The 19,607-nt window shown below is 32.7% G+C and overlaps 3 protein-coding genes across 4 annotated transcripts; all 3 read right to left on the bottom strand.

Moving 5' to 3' along the window:
- Positions 1-631: 631 nt before the first annotated feature.
- On the bottom strand, positions 632-11,586 carry LOC124848828 (Transducin/WD40 repeat-like superfamily protein). Of its 2 annotated transcripts, none has more exons than XM_047326638.2 (18): positions 11,403-11,586; positions 11,231-11,327; positions 11,083-11,136; positions 10,946-10,998; positions 10,038-10,071; positions 9,428-9,515; positions 8,812-8,903; positions 8,415-8,489; positions 7,763-7,851; positions 6,220-6,349; positions 5,679-5,768; positions 4,602-4,667; positions 3,486-3,577; positions 3,055-3,120; positions 2,888-2,954; positions 2,443-2,531; positions 2,126-2,252; positions 632-990 (listed from the first exon to the last, which is right to left on the bottom strand). In XM_047326638.2, exons 1-18 carry the CDS (start codon positions 11,459-11,461, stop codon positions 934-936), a joined length of 1,425 nt encoding a protein of 474 aa, XP_047182594.1. In that variant the 5' UTR covers positions 11,462-11,586; the 3' UTR covers positions 632-933. The 2 variants fall into 2 exon arrangements, with proteins under 2 accessions (XP_047182594.1, XP_047182595.1); XM_047326639.2 differs by having other exon boundaries at positions 633-990; positions 11,231-11,324; positions 11,403-11,584.
- Positions 11,587-11,838: 252 nt separating this feature from the next.
- LOC124848829 (histone H3.2) lies at positions 11,839-12,448 on the bottom strand. Its single transcript, XM_047326640.2, has one exon. It carries the CDS (start codon positions 12,379-12,381, stop codon positions 11,971-11,973), a length of 411 nt encoding a protein of 136 aa, XP_047182596.1. The 5' UTR covers positions 12,382-12,448; the 3' UTR covers positions 11,839-11,970.
- A 2,103-nt stretch (positions 12,449-14,551) lies between these two features.
- On the bottom strand, positions 14,552-17,474 carry LOC124848835 (uncharacterized). The gene is made up of 4 exons (XM_047326649.2): positions 16,799-17,474; positions 15,630-15,913; positions 15,321-15,548; positions 14,552-15,240 (listed from the first exon to the last, which is right to left on the bottom strand). The coding sequence occupies exons 1-4, from the start codon at positions 17,223-17,225 to the stop codon at positions 14,770-14,772; spliced, it is 1,410 nt and encodes a 469-aa protein (XP_047182605.1). The 5' UTR covers positions 17,226-17,474; the 3' UTR covers positions 14,552-14,769.
- Positions 17,475-19,607: the final 2,133 nt, after the last annotated feature.

Genomic DNA, 19,607 nt, shown 5'->3' with positions numbered 1-19,607 from the left:
ATTTTAAAATCAATCTAAACATAAAAAAGTTTAACAAATTATTAAGATTCGATTTTAGAATCAATTGAAACATAAAAAAGTTTAACAATTTATTTATGTCCAAAATTGAAGTAGAGTAATGTCCGAAAGTTTTAGTAGTTGCTTCTAAATTTGGGGTGTGTTAATATGAAGCAGTGACAGAAGATGAGACACAAGAAGCACAAGGATGGGTCAGCCCATTTATTTAGTCTAGGCATTCTGTGAATCCTTCTATTCTATGGATTAAATAATAATGTACCAACACTATAATTATGGAAATTATATGGGGGATACATGGTATTTTATATGCATACGTGGTATTATATTCCTATCTTATACCCACCTCACATTTGATTGATTGAAAAGGATTTGTGACATTTTTCTGGTCTCCAATGATTAAGCTATGCTCAAAATTAAAATATACAAAAAATGATTAATTTTTCAGAAGTCTGTCATGACAAGAGTTGTGACATCAAATTAAGGCCCCAAATAATGTCATGTATCAGTCGACACTCTTCTCCACTGTTAAAATCTAGTATTTGGTTCCAATTTTCGAATTACACAATACAAAAAAGGGCAAAATGGAAATTTAGTTATATCAGAGTGTAAGGAGAAATTTATGGAGGTGCAATTCATTGCCCCAAACCCATGCCTGTACCACAGACGGTTTGTACAACAGAAGACATGCAAACTTGAAAAGGTGTAAAATCAGATAATGTAAGACTTTGTCCCTTCAAATTTCTCATACATAGACAGGCATAAACATCTACAATTTTGCCCACAGGCAACTAAAATTTGTGAACGTCTAAAATTTTAAAATACGAAAACATTATTAACACGGAATTAGACATTAACTCATCTATAAATTCAGACTAGCGGAATACAGTAAATAGAAAATCATGTCAAAGCTTGGAACTAATCTTCACTTCTGAATGACTCATGCCTTTGAGAAATCACGAGCAAAGAAGTTTTCTGAAACCAATAATCAATCAAACTCAGTAACAAACACAGCAAATATTATTGTCAAGCATGCCCGCTTTAACAATGTTACCTTGATTACTCCCAAACATCCTCAAATTAAAAACAAGGTTTTTATGCCTCGTTACACTAAGAGGAGATCGGGGAAAAGGAAAGAAAGATGGGGAGAGAGTAATCTGACAAATGGTGTGAGAAAAAAAGTTTCGTGAACCCCAAAAATAAAAGCTTTCTTTGGAAATGTACATTAAAAAGTTGTTATGAAATGATCGTTTAAGAAAAATAGTCATGTTATAATTATTCTAATTTCTATAATTAATAATTGTTTGCTATTTTTTTATCGTTTTAATAAAAACAGAGGCTTCGGATGTCAAGTGACACATGGATTGAAATTGAATAGTTATTAACACAATATATTGAGTTTGGAGAAAACTCACCATTAAAGATAAATTATAAATAAAATAAAGGTGTTGGTTAATTAGTAGACAAATGAAATAATGAAAACTGAATGTATAATAACTTTTGTGAATGCAAACGTTTAACTTAGTAATTCAAAAATAATATTTATGATATTAATATTTATTGAAAGGTAACACATACTAAATAAAAATATCTCACCATATATTATTATAAATAATAAATAATTATACTCAGAAAGATAAAATATAATAAATAAAATTAATAGTAAATGAAATAAACTCTCTTTCTATTCATTCCTTTCCAACCAAAGATCTTTCTCCACTAATTTCTTACCTTTTTGTTTATCTTTCACAACCTCTATTTCTTTACTCTACCAAAGGAAATATTAGTATAGAAAACTACTACGTAAATATTTCTATGACAAACATTAATAAAAATAAAATAAAATATATCATAAACTAAAATTGACTTATATATAAATTAAAAATAAGATTCTAAAAAATTAATAAGAAATAAATGAGTTTTTTCTGTTTCAAAAATTAGTTATGAAGAAATTATATCTAACTAATAAATATACTTCGATTATAGAAGAAGGAAAATAAGTTCATTTAGGAGGAACTAATATAAAACCGGTTCGAGATGTCAGACAGGGAACTCATAAAGCTAGCTTCAAACAGAAAATGACGATAACAGAAATTTCTAATTCACAAACCTTGGTTCCTCCCACGATGGCATTATACATAGGGTGAGCAACACATGAGATAACTCCTTCAGATAAAGAAATAAATCTGTTCTGATTACTTCGGTTTTTCCGCCTTGAAAGTTCTTGCATATCCTCCCTGTAAAAATATGTAAATTAAAACTGCATAGAAAAAACATTGCGAAATGCAGTTTCATAAGTAAACTTACGCTTATGAACACATGACATTCACTGTATACTAATGTGGTTAATTTGATTTGAGTACAGCAGATTTTAGTGTACATGTGCTTTCTCAATAGAGTGTTCCAATTAGTAAATGAGGGTCTTACTTGTAATCAACATGGCTCGGTGAGTTGGTGCTGGGATAAAAATCCAAAAGATGGATACCACAATCAGATGATGACCCGGCCAAATAGATCTGTCATAAATTACAATAATTATTTCGTGTACAAATAAAATAAATGATTATCCACAAAAAAAAAATAATGATGAATATAAGCATCAAGAGCCCACTAATTGGAAAGTCCGAAAGATCAATATTTTATTTAAACCAAACATATAAACGGGGTAAATTGGATTATTTTTAAAGATTATTTCAATAATTGATCAATTATCAATGTATGATTGTTATATTTAGATATATAAAATAAAGCTTATGTTCAGATATATTAGATAAAAAAGTTATAAGACATATTTATTGAGAAACTTATGCAAATTTTGTAGGCAACCAAGTGTAAAAATAAGAAGGTGCATTATATTCAATAAACTTCTCACCGAACAAGTTGATAACCATGAAGGTTTTCTTAAGTACGATAGATCAGCGGGAACGTAGGAATCGTTTCTAACAAAAGAAAATAAACAGTAAACAAATAATTAGACATTTCAAGAAGCCATTTCACAAATACGAAAAAGCGATTCCAGATGAAAACGGACAAACTTACAACCAAGCAGGAGGTGGGCAATGAATATGGGTAACTTCAAAAGTACTAATATCCAAAACGCCTGACCTGCGTGAAAACATTGAGAAAAAATAACCACAATGGAGTATTAGGGAAGCATTTTTCTTGATAAGTAAGATTCAATAAGCAGCACACACCAATATTTTATGTACATAACCCCTACCGATATCAAATGGCACTGTTTAAAGGTAGATACTGAGTACAAACTGTAAAATTCCAGATCCAACATTGAAGTAAATTCAAGAAAATGAGACCATTTAGAAACAATATTAGCCGAACATGTGACAGGCAATTCAGTCGTAATTTCAGTTTATAGTTTAATGATAGAAACTTATAGAGGACATGATTAAGCAAATACATGGAAATTTTCCTTATTAACTAACAGTCTCTGAAGAAACATTTTGGCAACTTACCAGCCATCGACAAGATGGAATGCTAACTGATATGGGCATGATGGATTAATATTAATAGAGTGAATCTCCTTGGGAACAATATTTGCCTGTGCCTGAATAGATGAGAATGGGTAACCATATCAACTACTTGCCCCAGCTAGTATGCAAAAGACAATTACCACATGGTGAAATACAGATATCTAAGGTGGGGACTAGGTCACAAGTATGACACCAACTTAGCACATACTGACATTAAGCGATATTAAATACAGATTAGTGAGTTAGACTTTTGTTTGGAAGAGTTTCTACAAGAACTTCTAAATGAATAAAAAAATGAAATTGACTTTTTTGTATGTTAAAAATAGCTTTTGAGTAAAGTAATTTGTACGTCTTGTGATACAATTTCTCCAAAAATTTATTTTAAAATGTATATAAGTTAATTTTTATTCATATATTTGTTTCCTAAAAGCTTTTATGGAGAAACTCATTCAAACACACTCCTATATGAAAAGGGTAGGAAATCTAAAGAAACAATTCAAGATGATAGAGCCAGCAAACAACTTCAAAATCATGGTAGAGTATATTTATGAACAACATTGTCTGAGAAAAATATAGGGAAATCATCAATAAATACTGTCAATTTTTGTCTTAATTTGTATAAGTGATATACATAAAGAACAACATCACAACATAATATAGTTATATCACAGGCGAAAGGTTTCAAGAGAGAAACCATAAAGAAGGGGAGAAAAAAAGAAATTGTTGAGGATTCTTCTGCAGCAGATAAAACAAAGCATGCATGTGACGTGAAAGTCAGGGAAGGACATGAACCTTGCAACGAAGTTTAGAAAAAAAACCATAGCTAAAAATAGATTAATGTAAAACTAAATGTTGAATAGAAAAACCCCCAAAATACTTAAATGTCTTGAGAGAAGCCTCAAGTGAAAACTAGTCTTACTGGAACACCAAACTTCAAATAAAGATATGACAAAATTATGTTGTTGAAATTACTGGGGCTAAATTTTTATGACTAAAAATAATCATTCGTATGTAGTTCAACTTACAAACCTATACAGCCACCACACAAGAGTAAGTAGTTGTAAAGGTAGTAGATAGGTGAAGCAAGGATAACCGCACCTTCAAAGATCCAATCTTCTCTAGCAATGTTGCCAACTTCACTGACTTTACAGGTGGATGGCATATCTACAATACCAAACAAAGAAGAATAAGATTTCTAAAAGCAGTTTTAATATATTTTACAACATTTACCAATTAGTCATGCTTCATTTAAAAGTATGTCGCAAGTAGATACGTTCTCTTAAGCAAAAGGAACTTGGAGACGAAGTTCGTGTGACCAAAAATCAAGCTGTAGAAGGCATGCATCAAGAAGTCACAAGCTTCCGCATCAATGTTTATTTACGAAATTTGTATCCAAGGTATTTAGGTAGAATATATAAATATATCAGTAGGTAGACAGTTTATAAAATCATATTTGCAATATCGGTCAAACAAATTAACTTCAACGGAACTGCTGGACCATGTTAATGTGTCTACCAAGTAATTTATCCCCCTCCTGACCAAGATTCTCACACTTCAATATTACCAAATACAAATTTTAATACCCAAATTCAAAGTAAAACTACTTTCTATCTTCCCCGGTAATCTTTAGCCCAATACTGTTTGTACAGTTTAAAAAATCAATGCTTAAAACTCTGTTACTAAAATTTTATTAACATTTTTTGTTACAGATACAATAGAAAATTAATGTGTGTTCACCTAACAGCATAATTAGTTCAACATTAAATCAAGGGGGTCTTGAGTTCAATTCTTAGTCAAACCCCCCACCCTTCCTTCCTCTATTAAGAAATTTAGTACTACAAGCCCAAAGGACTCTTGCGTGTAAAGAAACGTTAAAGACATAAGATAGAACTATTTATGACTTCAACTAGCAACTTAGACTTTTGAGATAGCTGATTCATGAAAATACACTTAAGACTAAGGCTTGAACTAGTAAATAAGCAAATATAAGACATTAAACTAGGAGCCAGGTTGAATGAACTGGTCCTAAGCCTAAGCAAGCTTGGTCTTTAATTAGCCCACCACGTAGAAGCGGATGCATTGCGGAGATAGTGTCCAAGCAGTAGTCTTGACTTCTAACATAATTTTTATGTGTGCTTTTCATAACATAATAGAACAAAAAAACACTATGCATACCTCTTTGAGACTTTGAAAAGTGGCAGATGCTCTTCCACCACGAATATCCCATACATGCACGAGCCCATGTTTTCCAGCACCAAAAATAATCTGGAAAGGATAGAGTAATAACTGTTTGCAAATTCTCATGTATTGATTGAACAAAGTAAAGGTGTATTCTAAAATTCGGTCAAACCAAAACCCGATTCAACAGCACGTAAACTATGTTAGTGACAGCAATTTTATCAAGGTTAAGTGGACCAGGAGATTTGGACCACTGCATTAAAAATTAAAAACACTCGCGTTGGGACAAAAGTATCAATCTTGAGGATATTTCAGTATTAATCATTAACTTACTAAAAGTCTATCAGGAACTTAAATGCTTAAAATGTTTAATATTTTATTCAATTGATTTTGATTTTATATTTTTTAATCCTTAACTTGTTTAAGGACTCATTTGACCTTTGTCTAAAAAAGGGAAGGTAGTAACTGAGCTTTAAAAACGCATCACTCCTAAAAGAATTACAAAATTACTCTATAGACTAGATACACAATTCCTAACCTGATTATCTGCATTTAATTGGATGCTGTTAAGCGTACCACATGAAGCAGACGCAAGCTCAAGACAAGGTAGAGAGTTCACTCTTCTATCCCACACATTAATTGCACCATGTGTATCAGAAGCAAGTATCCTGTTGAAATTTGCCAGCAAATTGAGAAATGCACAGTGATGGAAAAAATTAAAAGATTGACAAATGTGTTGATTGTTAATCAAACTAAAGTATCTGCAGAAATGCGTATTTAATAACTCATTGAATCCCTATAGTTATACATATTTTACCTTTAGTCCTCATACTTAAAACGTCGTTCTTTTTAATGCTACACATAATACCTTCTACTCCCTACACACTAAAAGAGATTAAAAATAGCACGTATAAGGAATTAAAGGGATGATTTTAAGCATATGAACTAAAAGGTAAACTTAGTTCGACAACAAATACCAGATGAATGATTAAAAACCTGAAATCAATATGTACTACCAAACAATAACCATACACTAGTGCCGTTGCCATTTTTGTCAAACAGATTGGTCAAGGGAAAATAATAATAGTAACTTCAAAGAGAGTGCATGAGTCTCTTAGACAATCTTTGAGGAGATCTCTTGGTGAGTTGGTGCGCACAAGGATTATGGGTAAATAACTTTCGTGTGTGGAAAAACAGGAAGAGACTTGTAAGCTTCAGAAGATAAAAGCCTCACGGTGGACCTTTGCCTAGCCTTCAGGATCTAAGCATGTCCCAGCCGATATCTGATATTCTTGGACAAATATGTACTTCCATTTTTATTAAAAAAAAAGCGACCACCCACAAGTCCAGGAGTTTGGTCAAGTTTGAGCCTTAAATCAAATATTAGCACATTGCACGTTCCCATGGTGAAGTTTCTGATAATAGATACAGATTTTAACTAGTAAAATGACTGTAAATATCCCATTTCTTGGGCCGAATGCATTTTTAAAATATTTATCTTATGTTTAATTACAGTTTTACACAGCACTAATACGCCAGGCCCGGTGATGAATAAAGGACAGAAGAAATATTTTGACCGTAATAGCCTTCCTTACATGGCAAGAAAGGTGAGAAAGAAGGGGAAACACTTCCAGGAAAGGATAAAACAGAGAGAAGGGGCGTAATCATTTAGGAAGTCGAGGGTTGCTGTTGTCGTTGGGCAGAGAAACCACACTTCTCTGATACTTTCAGTTATATTTCTGTACTTTCTTGCAATTTTCCTACTATAATTAGAGTTCTATTCTTTGAATTATGCTTTAATCCCTGTAGCGAATTCCAGTTCCTATCAGATTCACAGTACAGAAAAAAACTGGTTTACAAACTCCACCTATATAAATTTTAGGAGTTGTTAAATAATCACACATTCTAAGAGTCTGTCCAACGCAGCAGTTTAGTTTTTATGCTTTTCTCTTTTTTTCTGTTTACAGATATTTCTATTACATATTTAGACGTCATAAATAAAAGAATGGATGACACAGTATTAGGAATTTCATTATTCCAGACAAACAATTATTCTTTTAAATTAGGTGTACGTTACCAACCTTGTGTCATTTGACGTAAAAGTGACATCAGAGAGACCTTTGTGCAAGGTGGATCCATTAACTGTGGCTGTACGTCTTGTTCTTAACACCTGTATTAAGTAATTGAAGGACCAAAAATTAGTTAGCCAAGAAGAAAAAAGCAAACATCTGTATAGCTGCCTATGACAAAAAATACTTCTTTGGGAAATAAAACAAAGTCAAAAAAAAATTATGATGAAATTTGCAGTTTACTTTAAATTATAAGAACAATGTGTGATTTGATAAAGTAAATAGAAGATCTCATGCTATATGTCGCCTCCAAAAGGCATTTGCATCTACACTTCCTGGTTCTTTGTATAATGCCTCCAAAAGAAATCGGTAAAAGATATTAATCCGGTTAACCTTATTAGGGGTAATGATTTGATGAAGTTTGGTAAAGGTACTTTATATATTTTAATTAATAAATAATTGGAAAAATTTCAGAACACTGGACAAGGCTTAACAATAAAGGAATAATGGAAAAAGAAATTCATATCAACTGAATTTGGAGTTGTGCCAAATATCAACAGTAGATAGTAGAAACATTGAGATTTTGGGAAGAAAAGAGCTGGTCCTATAAAGTCAACGTAAACAACATTTAACAAGTACGATAACATATAAGAACGGAAATTACTTCAACTGGGTCGGATGAGACATATCCAATATCGAATATGAGCAGTTCATTACTTTTGACAGATGCACAAACAACCTGAAATGAAATAGTAAGACAGAGCAGTACAAATAGAATATTGAATAGTCTATAAAAATAAAGCTATTACTAATGAATTCGACAAACCATCAGTCTCACAAAACATGCACAAGGACTTATGAATCTGGTAACTTCATTTGAAATAGTCAAACCATCACAAGATTATCCTTGACTTACAATAGACAAGCTACGACATACAGAACTTCAAAAGATAAAACCAAAACATTTTACATGGAACATATCATGGACATCATTTAGAAATAATGAAAGATTAATAAAAATCCATGGTAAAATGCTGAGTGAAAAGGCAATTTAATTAAACCTCGTCCTGATTAAGAGGATTCCATCTGACAGCATCAAGTTGTCGATTTAGGGAGAGGTGCATTAAATGTTTGTTTTCATCTTCTCGCAAGCCTATCATCAAATTAATACAAAAGCAGGTAGAAATGATAATCAACACTTCATATGAAGTTCCATCCTCTCCTATGACTAAAATAAATATAAGGCTACTTCAATATGAAGCACGCAGCATCAAAGGTTGTTAAGCACTTTTTTCTTACCATTCTAAAGACATAAGGCAGTAAAAACAAGTAAAATCAAAACCAAATTAGTTATTTATGTTAAAAATATATAATCATTGCAAGATAAAAATAAGTTGGACAAATTTGGAAGAAAAAAATTCTCAGTTGGAAGGCTGTAACAAAGATAATGCCATATTATTAGATTTTCAAAAAAGAACATAAGTAAGGAAAATTTCATACATCTAGCCAGACATAAAAGCTGGTCTGGCAAGAAAATTTATAGGACTTTTCTTAATAATTCTTATCATTCTTTAATTAAATATTGACTATGAAACATTATCTATCTAGTCTCCCAAATTTGACAAGCACAGCAGCTTTTCAAAATAAGCAAAACATAACCACCAAAACAGAACTTACAAGTTAACTCAGGTATCTGGCAATAAAGTGTTTCAAAGTCATGAACTGTTAAGCAACCCGATTTTGTCACGGACACCAAGTATATTCCCTGAGTACAATTCAAAACATGGATGGAATATTTAAATCACCAAAGCAATGGAATAAAAAAAATAAGACGAAGGGATTATAAAAACAATACGTTAATCAAATTTGTGTACTTCTCACAGTAAACAAGAAGATACTCAAAAATTCACTGGTGTGGAGAATTCACGTGGAGAGTGGAACAAGAAATGGATCCATTATTCAAAAAATTATGCATATTAAGCGCCCAATCAAGCTCGGGATAGATTAATTTAGAGATTCTTTTTTGGAGACCTTCTATCAAAGCTTTCGATTAAAAGAATTTCGCAAAAATTTATGTATCAATTTTTTTTAGCATAAGCATAACATAGAAACTATGACATTAATTCAAATGCTAGGTCGATTTAAATTTATATATATCTCCGGATGAGATGCTTTATGTTATTTTAGTATAATGCATGGATTTTTTACTTGTGAAGCATCACAACAACATTTAGTTAAAGCACATTCTCATTTCAACTAAAACATTTCGATATTAATTTGTACTTACCTTCTTGTCAAAATCTACTGCAGAGATGCCTTGCCTGTTAACAAACATGTGTAAGCTATTTGTTGAGAGAAATCATTAATGCCACGAAAAGTAACACACCGGAACATTTCATGTCTAGAAGTGCACGCCATTGCTAACTACTAATTCAATCCTTTTCCATGAAAAACATGAACAAGTTTCAAATACACTAACCATAACAATAATTACCAATAAATAAAAATAAGCAAAGAAAAAAGTAAAGCTTCTTATGCTCATAAAATAAAACATCTTACAATAGAGATCAACCTGAGATAAAACGATCGTGCCAAGTTATCCAAACTGAAATTTCATAGCAAATGGACACGAACAAGTTTTGCATTTACAATTCTTAGCATTCAAGATTTCCAACCATGATGAGCATGCCTTAAACTAATTGAAATGTAGAAAGAATCAGAAAGAATCAGTAGAGCTTCATGAAGGGATGTGGGAACCCAAAACAAATTTATCTAATTAGATACTACCCAAATTTTTGGTTGATACTAAATGTGGTTAATATAGCCAGTCAGAACTGAAACACTGCCGACGGTAATAGTGACAATAGTTGACAAAGTTATTTGGGAGCACATCAGGCCGCCTAAATACAGAACCACAATGAAGCGGCAAGGTTTTGAATGCAGAAGCAGAGTCCAAGAACTACCAACTTAAAAAATACATTTCAGAAGAAAAAAAGATCTAAAATTTAATTAAGTCATTCTAAATCAGTACAAGAGGGCACACATGCATATATATATAGATAGATAGAACAAACTCTGACACATTAATGATTATAATAATTTTTTTAATTCATATATTCTCTCAACTATAATAATTAAAATAATTGTTAATATCTTCATTCGTGACATAAAAATCAAAGAAGCCAGAATACTAACTTTCTAAGTGGGAGATGGCCATCACCATTTGCCTCACCAACCAGTCGATTTGTCTGTACATGCCCAAAAATTTTTGCATTGAATTAAATCACCGAAGTGGAGTCATATGACCAATAAGCAAAGTTATCAGTGCATACATGAGACTGGCATGGCAAACCATCCACTTGATACAGATGCGGAAACACTGCAACCTTTACAAAAATTAACCACAGTTTAAACAACACAGTGCACACAAAAAAAAAGAGCACAGCCAAATACCTAATGACCGAGAAAAGCCAGACACACCTCAGAATACGATCGAATTAGCAGATCCAACATCTCATGACGATAGTTACGCTCAAATCTCCCATTAAGTTCCACCGAACTCCTCTTCCACAGCCTTCTTTTAACATTTTTAATCACTAAGAACTCTCAAATATCTACTGAACGAGAAAGGATAAACAGGGGACAAATTTACCTTGGAAGTGACCGAACACTTTCAATCGGGGGTTTACGCGAAACCAAGTACTTCTCCATTTTCCCGGGCTTCTTTCGCTAAGAAGACGCATTTTTAGTATTAGTATAAAAATCAACGGCAAAACGAAAATTTTCCGCCACTCCTTCCCGCCAAAAATAATTGGGCTCAAAAATAAATGAAACGAATCGGGCCCAACAAACTAGCACGGTCCATGAACGAAAACAACATTTTACTGTAAACATAATCATAACAATAAATTATTAGACAGCATTTCATTTTATTTTACCCACATTATGCAATTAGAAAGAAACCTAGGCAAAAAATTTTAGATGACAACTACAATTAATTTTAAAATCAAACAATATTTCAGACCTTAAATTTAATAGAAAACCTAAAATAGCAGAAAAGATAATTAAACATATGTAAACAAGTAAGATTTAACATAATACTTTTGGCATAATTAAGTCACAATGAAACAAGAAGTTTCACACTACAAATAACAATAAGCATCTGATTAAGTCCAACACTGCTACAAAAGCAAAAGCTTTATACATAATTCAAATAAACCCTAAGCCCTTTCACCCCTAATTCTACGTGCAAGCTGAATGTCCTTAGGCATTATAGTAACTCTCTTGGCATGAATGGCGCAGAGATTGGTATCCTCAAACAGCCCAACAAGGTAGGCCTCAGCGGCTTCCTGCAGAGCGGATACAGCACTGCTCTGAAAACGGAGATCAGTCTTAAAATCCTGAGCAATTTCCCTAACCAGCCTCTGGAATGGAAGCTTCCTGATGAGAAGCTCAGTGCTCTTCTGATACTTGCGGATCTCTCTCAGAGCCACCGTACCGGGCCTGAAACGGTGAGGCTTCTTCACACCACCAGTGGCCGGAGCAGACTTACGAGCAGCCTTTGTTGCTAGCTGCTTCCTTGGAGCCTTTCCTCCGGTGGACTTCCTTGCAGTTTGCTTGGTACGAGCCATTTCAAGCACGGAGAGAAATAGAGATGTATTAGATAGAGCGAGGGAAAAAGAGAACTTGTGAATTTGGGTGAGGGAGATTAGAGTATTTATAGGGCACCGTGAAAATGGTTGAGCGGGAATCTTTGTAATGTTATTTTAAGTTTGCGAAATTTCGATATGACCGGGAAGATGCTAAATTATGAGGCTGGGAATCGACGGATGTGGTACTTCCTCAATCAATGGCACGGATAGTGATCCGCGACACTCCTTAACAGCCAATGGTTACATGCCACGTCTTATTATTTTAGCTTTTCTTATGAGCTTTTCTTTTTCCTTTTATAATTGACTTCAATTCATGTATTTTCTCCCTTATGAGCCGAAATACAATTTATATCTTTGGGTGTGAATTATAATTAAAAAATAAAATATGAAGCAGTTAAAGTATAATAGATACAGATCTATTTAAATATTTTTTATTAAATTTTTATTTATATTTATTTATCTTAGGAAAAATAAAATAAAAAAGTTAATTTGTGGTCTACCAGATCAATTTAGAATAATGCTTTTTTAAGAGTATTTAAAAGATATGTTTTATTTCTAATTTTATCTTTAAGTATTTCTTTAAATCAAAATAATAATGTTATTTTTTAATTGAGTTTATTTTTAAATTTAATTACTTTTAAACAAAAATAACTATCTATGATAAAAAAATTGTAAAAAAAATTAAATTTACATTAATAATTATAAAATTAGTTATAGATGAATATGTGGGATAAAAGTTCAATCTACAGACAGGAGCATTTGTGGATAAGAGAATATATGCATATATAAGTGGACGTATTGCTTATTTTTGACAGATTATTTGTTAGCTTACCCTTCTTTGGTCTATCCATCTCAAATACAGTGGTTTTTCATGTAAAATATATGCTGTTTTTACTAAAATATCTATTCAACTTTAATCTAAAATATTATTATTCATGCTTAGACAGGATATAATGTCATATTAAGTTAATTACAGTGCGTTGCGTTCAAATTTCGTGATAATATTATAAAATGTTGAGCATGCAATTACTGTTTTTAAATTTTGCTATGTATTTTCTGTGTTGATTTTTAAGAAATTCAAGTATACGTAGATCTATTTTTCAATAGTTCAGTGGGGAAAAATGCTTGTTTGATATATTTCAAATTGTCCTTTTTGATAAATGATCGTAAGAGAATCTACCTTAGAGTGTTACTTACTAATATTCACTGGGTTAGGTTGTTTGATGATTTAATTTGAATTTAATATAATCTAATTACATTCAATTCGACTTTATTTATATGAATATAAATTGGGAGATGGGTTTAGTCTAAATGATCTAACATTCATTTTTATATCCGTGTTATTAACAATTTGTATTATGATTTTTTTAAAATTAAGTTGGAGAAAATTACTGTGATTTTATTAATTAATTCATTTGAGGTCTTGAATTATTTTTTTGTAAAAATTGTATTAATCTTTAATTACATTAATAGTTAAAAAATACAATTAAAAAAATAACTTCAAATTAATCCAAATCAATCTAACACTTACTCCAAAGTATATTGGATTTAACATTAAAAAAAATTGTAGAAACTCAACCAATCTAATATTTTTTTTGCGGATTGAGTAATATATTTGTCAAAAATCATACCCTTCAACCCGAAAATACCTATCATCGTGAGGATAAAATCGGGGTGTGATATATACATGAAAAACACTTTTAATCAATCTTTGTTTGTGTCGTTTATCCTTGGATAATACTTTCTCATGACCTTTGTTAGCATTTGTCATTCTACTACTACTCCTATTACTATTACTATTACTACTACTACTAATAATAATAATAATAATAATAACTTAAATAAAAAATAGTAAGAACAATAATAAACCTCCAAAGAAAGTATTGCAAGCTAAGACGATAACAATTGACAACCATAAACTCACACTCACATATATATTGCCACACTATATGACTTATCTCAATGAGTACACTACACATGTTGTAGGTAGGCGCCGTCAGACCAATCCTCTATTTTCTTTATTAATTGGTTGCTTGTTTTGGAAATTCCTACGTATTTATGTGGTAATCACTACGAGTGTAATTAGTTAGCAGCTAAGTGAAGAAATTCCTTGGTTTTTACGTGTTTAGTAAGCAGTCACATATTCATATGAAAGACAAAAACAAAGCTCGTCATTTCAACTACCAATTCTAGATTCTTTAATTGTTTCTGTGAACAAACTAATGAAGCAAAAACAAGCTCTCAAATCTACAAAAGCCCTGAATATAGAAGCAACAGTGTGTATCATTGTCTATGTACAACAGGTAAAAGAGGCTCATAATAGAAACAACATGGAAAAAGTTCCTATGATGTTATAATGCGTTAATTTCATACGCAGTTGTTGAAAGTGGAGAAGTTACTGAATCTGAATGAGAGATCCCCAACTGTGTCTCTCCCAAGCTGCATTGAGAGGGATCCATCAGCACTGACACCGCCACCTGCATCAGAAATTTGGTTTTCATTTGGACGGCGCAACACTGAGGTAGACATGTTACTCAATCTTGTACTTGCTACACTTGATGAGGCCAATGCTCCGTCCCAAAGGAAGACGTGAAGGAGAATAGGAACTTTGGTGTGTCTATGCAAGGAGAGTTTCTGGCTCAAGGAAACAGTGTCATAACACCTGATGGCTCCTGTTGAAGATACCATCCATGGAAGGACTCTCTGATTTGAAATCCTAGACACTACCAGCAACCTCGATGCATCTGTTGCTGCTTTGTACAGATTGCTCAGTCCTGAACGCGTGGCAGGTACATTTTCTTGGCCCTCATCAGTAACTGTTGAGATGAAAATAAAACCCTGTTGATCACATAGAAAAGTATTGTTATCAATCTGTTTGACTGTATGAGCTCTTGGTATATTTATCAAAAGAGAGATACCTCTTCTGTTCGACTAATGCCAAAGCCAAGCTTTGTGTCATCCTCTTTTAGTTTAATCTCAACTGTGAACTCTCCTCCAATTGGAGCATACCAGAGCCGAACTGCTCTAACGACACCAATGTCTACTCCGTGATAATCCTCAAAGCCATAAAGACTTACATTTGCAAGGTTAGACAAGTCAGATAATGACCCTGCATTTACAGTGGAAGAAGCTGTCTCTCCAGATATCTGTCACACAAATCAGAGAAACAACAGTTACTATACCACAACAGAATGTACACTGTTGCAACGAGGGAATTCATCGTTTACCTTAGTAAGTAGGGACTCGGTTTGGACGTTCATAAAGACAATAGGCACCCCTGAGGCCTGAGCTGCATTCAACCACGTATTTGCCCTGGCTAGCGTGTCTTCTACATCGTTGTAGCGAAAAGCTATTCGATCTGAAACTTTGGGAAGAAGTAATATGGAAAGAAAATTGCTAGAAGTGGGAACTGGCAGCAACTCCTGCATCTTCCTCTCCCATGGATACGAAACATATCCATCTTGTAACCGTGTCCTGGTCAGTGCATTTACCATTCTGGTGTTCCTCGAAGCTGCAAAGTGCAATTATTTATGTCAACAGATTGGATGAAGACATATATCAGAATGAAATCTGCATTTTCTATTATTCCGTATTACAGCCGTCAACAACAATAAACACAGCTTTTTTTTACTCATCTCTTTAAACTGGTTCTACATGTGAAAAATCCGGGTTTTAAAATGATCTATAACGAAAATGATAATAATGGCGATATCATTGACAGAAGGACGTTATGTCTGTCACGCAACTTGGTGCCTAAATCTAGCAAAAGTTGTAGCTTTCAGATTAAAAGTCAATGCCTCAAATATCTTAAATGGATATTCACTCCACCGAACATGTCCTTCCAAAACGCAGTTAATACAAAAGCCAAAAGGCATAGATCTGTGTGATCAAAGTGGCTAGAGTTGCCACTTACATTGGTGCCAAATTGTAAACAGTAGTAAATATTGATCAGTTTTCGTTTCTCTACGTAAAGATACCAACTTCTTACCACCAGACCCAAATTTTTACCATGAGTGACTGCCGGCATTAACGGAATATGACAGTAACACCGTCCACCTTCTCTCTCCTATCATTTTTTTGTCCTTAATACATTAAATAATAAATCCATCGCTACCAGAACACAGTACACGAATAAATGAACCCATCTACCCATTCTTCATCATCCATTCAATTGAACCTGGGAACAAACACCTAACTTAATTTTCCATTCATTCCATTTTTTAAAAATTGCAGTTTTAGTTAGTGAAATTTACAGGGAACCGTGCGCTCAACTGTGGGAATTTTCAGCATTAACCGAAAAACAACTTAGGATTAACCGAACTCAATCTCGGAGCATGTGAATAACTAAGAGAAGGAGAGAAAAAAACATGATGAAAAAGGTGAACGAAAAGGGTACCTTGGAGTTGGAAACACTCGGATTCGGTTCGATCAAGGAAGCCAACGACGTAGTTAGGGTCGGTGATGGAACGGAGAACGTACTGCTTCTTCCCGGAGGAATCATTGGGAACGATACAGGCCTGCAACTCGGCGAAGTCGTTGGGTCCACGTCGAACTCGAACGAGGATTGAGGTTTCTTTCTTCTTGTAAGAGTCTTGGAGGATTTTGTTGACGGCGGTTTTGCCGTTTTTGAAGGGCGATTTGAAGCGGATAAGGGCGTTGGGGGAGTCTCCGATTCGAAGCTCTTCGACGATGTCACCGGTTTGAAGCATGTCACCGGTCCACTCGTCGGCTTTGGAACTTCCCTTCAAACACTCTATGGATAATACTTTGGTGTCTCTGTTAGGTGAGTCTGAACTGCTCTGAGAAAGCCGATCCATGGTCATATTGTGTGTGATTATCACTTTCTCTTCTTCTTTATGCTGTTCGCTGCATCTGTGTATGTCTGTATCTTCGTATGATCACACACAACAACCCACTTGTGAGGGAAGAAGAAAGAAGCTCGTGTTTTTGACAGACACAACCTTTATATTGCATAAAGGGTTTCGGATTCTGGTGCTGTTGTTGTCGTTTAATAATCGTGGTACTTGATTATGAAGAAACCAATTGTTGAAAAACTAGGAGACGTGGAATAGTACTCCATCCTTCTTCAGCAATGGCCTTTTTAAGTAATTTTTTTATAAATACTATAAGAATAATTAATTTACTGTAATTTATGTTAAAAATATAAGGAAACTTAAAAAAAAAAAAAAAACTTAATTTATTTTGTATTAATTGGATATTTTTAACTGCTATATTATACATAGAAAGTAAATTTTTTATCATTTTTGGTGACGGAAATATGAGTGAAAGAAAGAACAGAAAGATTGATATTCAGGAGATGAAAAGTCAAACGAACTTCTGGTTGGTTAATAAATGTGAACACGTGTCTGCAGATTCTTTATATTTGGCCTTAATATTCTTAATTTCGAGTTTCATGTAACTATTTTTTAACGTGTACAGTCAGAGTTATATTTTTTATCCAGTTTTATTGACTAGTTAATTGTGACGGTTTGAAATATATTTCTCATTTAATATTCACTTTCACACAGGCTTTTTCTTTTGAGAAAAACAATGAATAAATTTTATAAGGATCCATGAATTTTAATAATTTTTTTATAAATTTTATTTGACTTTTTAAAATATTTATAAGGATCCATGAATAATAATAAATAAGAAAAATTCAAAAAATAATAAAAATATATAAGATAATAAATGTTTAGCTTTCCTTATCACAAAATATCTTATATAAGAAAAATTCTATTTTTAGTTGATTTAATAATTTTTTTAAATTACTCTAAAATCGTGTTTAATAAATATTTTTTTCTAATGAGAAAGAAAAAAAAACGAGGAAAAAAATGTGGATGCAACTACTGTTAAAAAGAAATACTAGTATTTATTAATTTTATATGACTGAACTTTTTCTTTATGTATCTGTATTAAACATTATTATTTAATGATTATTAATTAATTGATGGAAAGTAAGGGGTTAAAAAGAAAGAAAACGATGTAATGAGTAAAATTGAGTTGTTTAAATTAAAGGAAAACTAAATAAATAAGAAGAAAGTATATTTTAATCAAAGTGTTATTTCAATTAATTTCTTCTTGTTTATATTATTATTATTAATATATATATATATATATATATATATATATAAGGAAATAATTTTAAAAGGTTTACGACAGATACATAATGTCAGAACCATTAAACTTCCCATCTTAGTGGGAAACGTGTGTCTGCAAGAACGGAACGAGATTCAGGAAGTGGAAGACAGGTGGTTGCAAGAGAGTGGACGATCGGTTTTCTGAAAGAATATATAAGCTAAAATTTCAAAAGTTAGTTCCACTTTCTGCATGCAATCTTCTCCTCAAAACCTTCTGAACTCGTTTCTCCTCCTTCTCTCTAACTTCTCTCTAAAATTATCATCTTTTCCTCCATTAAATCTCACGTTTTCTTCCATCTGATCATCCATCAGAGTGTATGTAAGGTTGCTGGTGGCAAGGATCCTCCTTTCAACTGATCGTTTAGTGGTTTGAACTTGTAGGTTTTCCTGATTCTAATAAAGTCTAGTTTGGGGCACATGCAAACCAAGTTTTCGTTGCATGTGTTTATCTTCTTCTTCTTCTAAGGTTCTGATCACGTTTCTGGTCTTTTGGGTGGTTTGTTTTCCTCAAACAGTGAATCTGGGAGGTTGAGTGTTTGGTCGTGGTACAAAAGTTGGTATTGTGAGCGATCGGTCTGTTAAGAGGTAAGGGAAGCTATTAAATTGATTTTGTGTATGTATGGAATGAATTGATTGATGATTTGTATATGAGTGTATGAAATGCATGTTTATGGGTTTTGGGTGGATCTGTATAAGTCTATAAGGATTCTGCAAATTTATGTAGAATAGTTGGGTGTTCGGTCTCAATCGTTTGATTATGGTCAGGGAATAAGTTATCAATAGAGTTAGCATTTTAGCCTTACCATGGTATAATCGTTCGATTTATAGGAAATGATTAATATATCACGTGTTGATGGTTACATACATTTATAATCAGTCTTATTGAATTAGGTACTTTAGTTTGTGATAGCTCATATATTATTATTAGTAGACTTCGTACTTAGACTAGGCTTAAATTACGTTCGTTTATGATCAGATACAAGTTTATGGGTATTTCAGCTAAAATGTCTTAATGTTTGATTTCCTTAAAAGTACTAGGTTTGGTGAATAGTTTGTAGGAGTAAT

The sequence above is a fragment of the Vigna umbellata genome, chromosome 3, assembly GCF_029865625.1.
Source record: "Vigna umbellata cultivar VRB3 chromosome 3, Vumbellata_1.0, whole genome shotgun sequence".
Classification (NCBI taxonomy): Eukaryota; Viridiplantae; Streptophyta; class Magnoliopsida; order Fabales; family Fabaceae; genus Vigna; species Vigna umbellata.
Note: the sequence above shows the minus strand (reverse complement) of the source record. Positions and strands in the feature narration are given on the sequence as shown.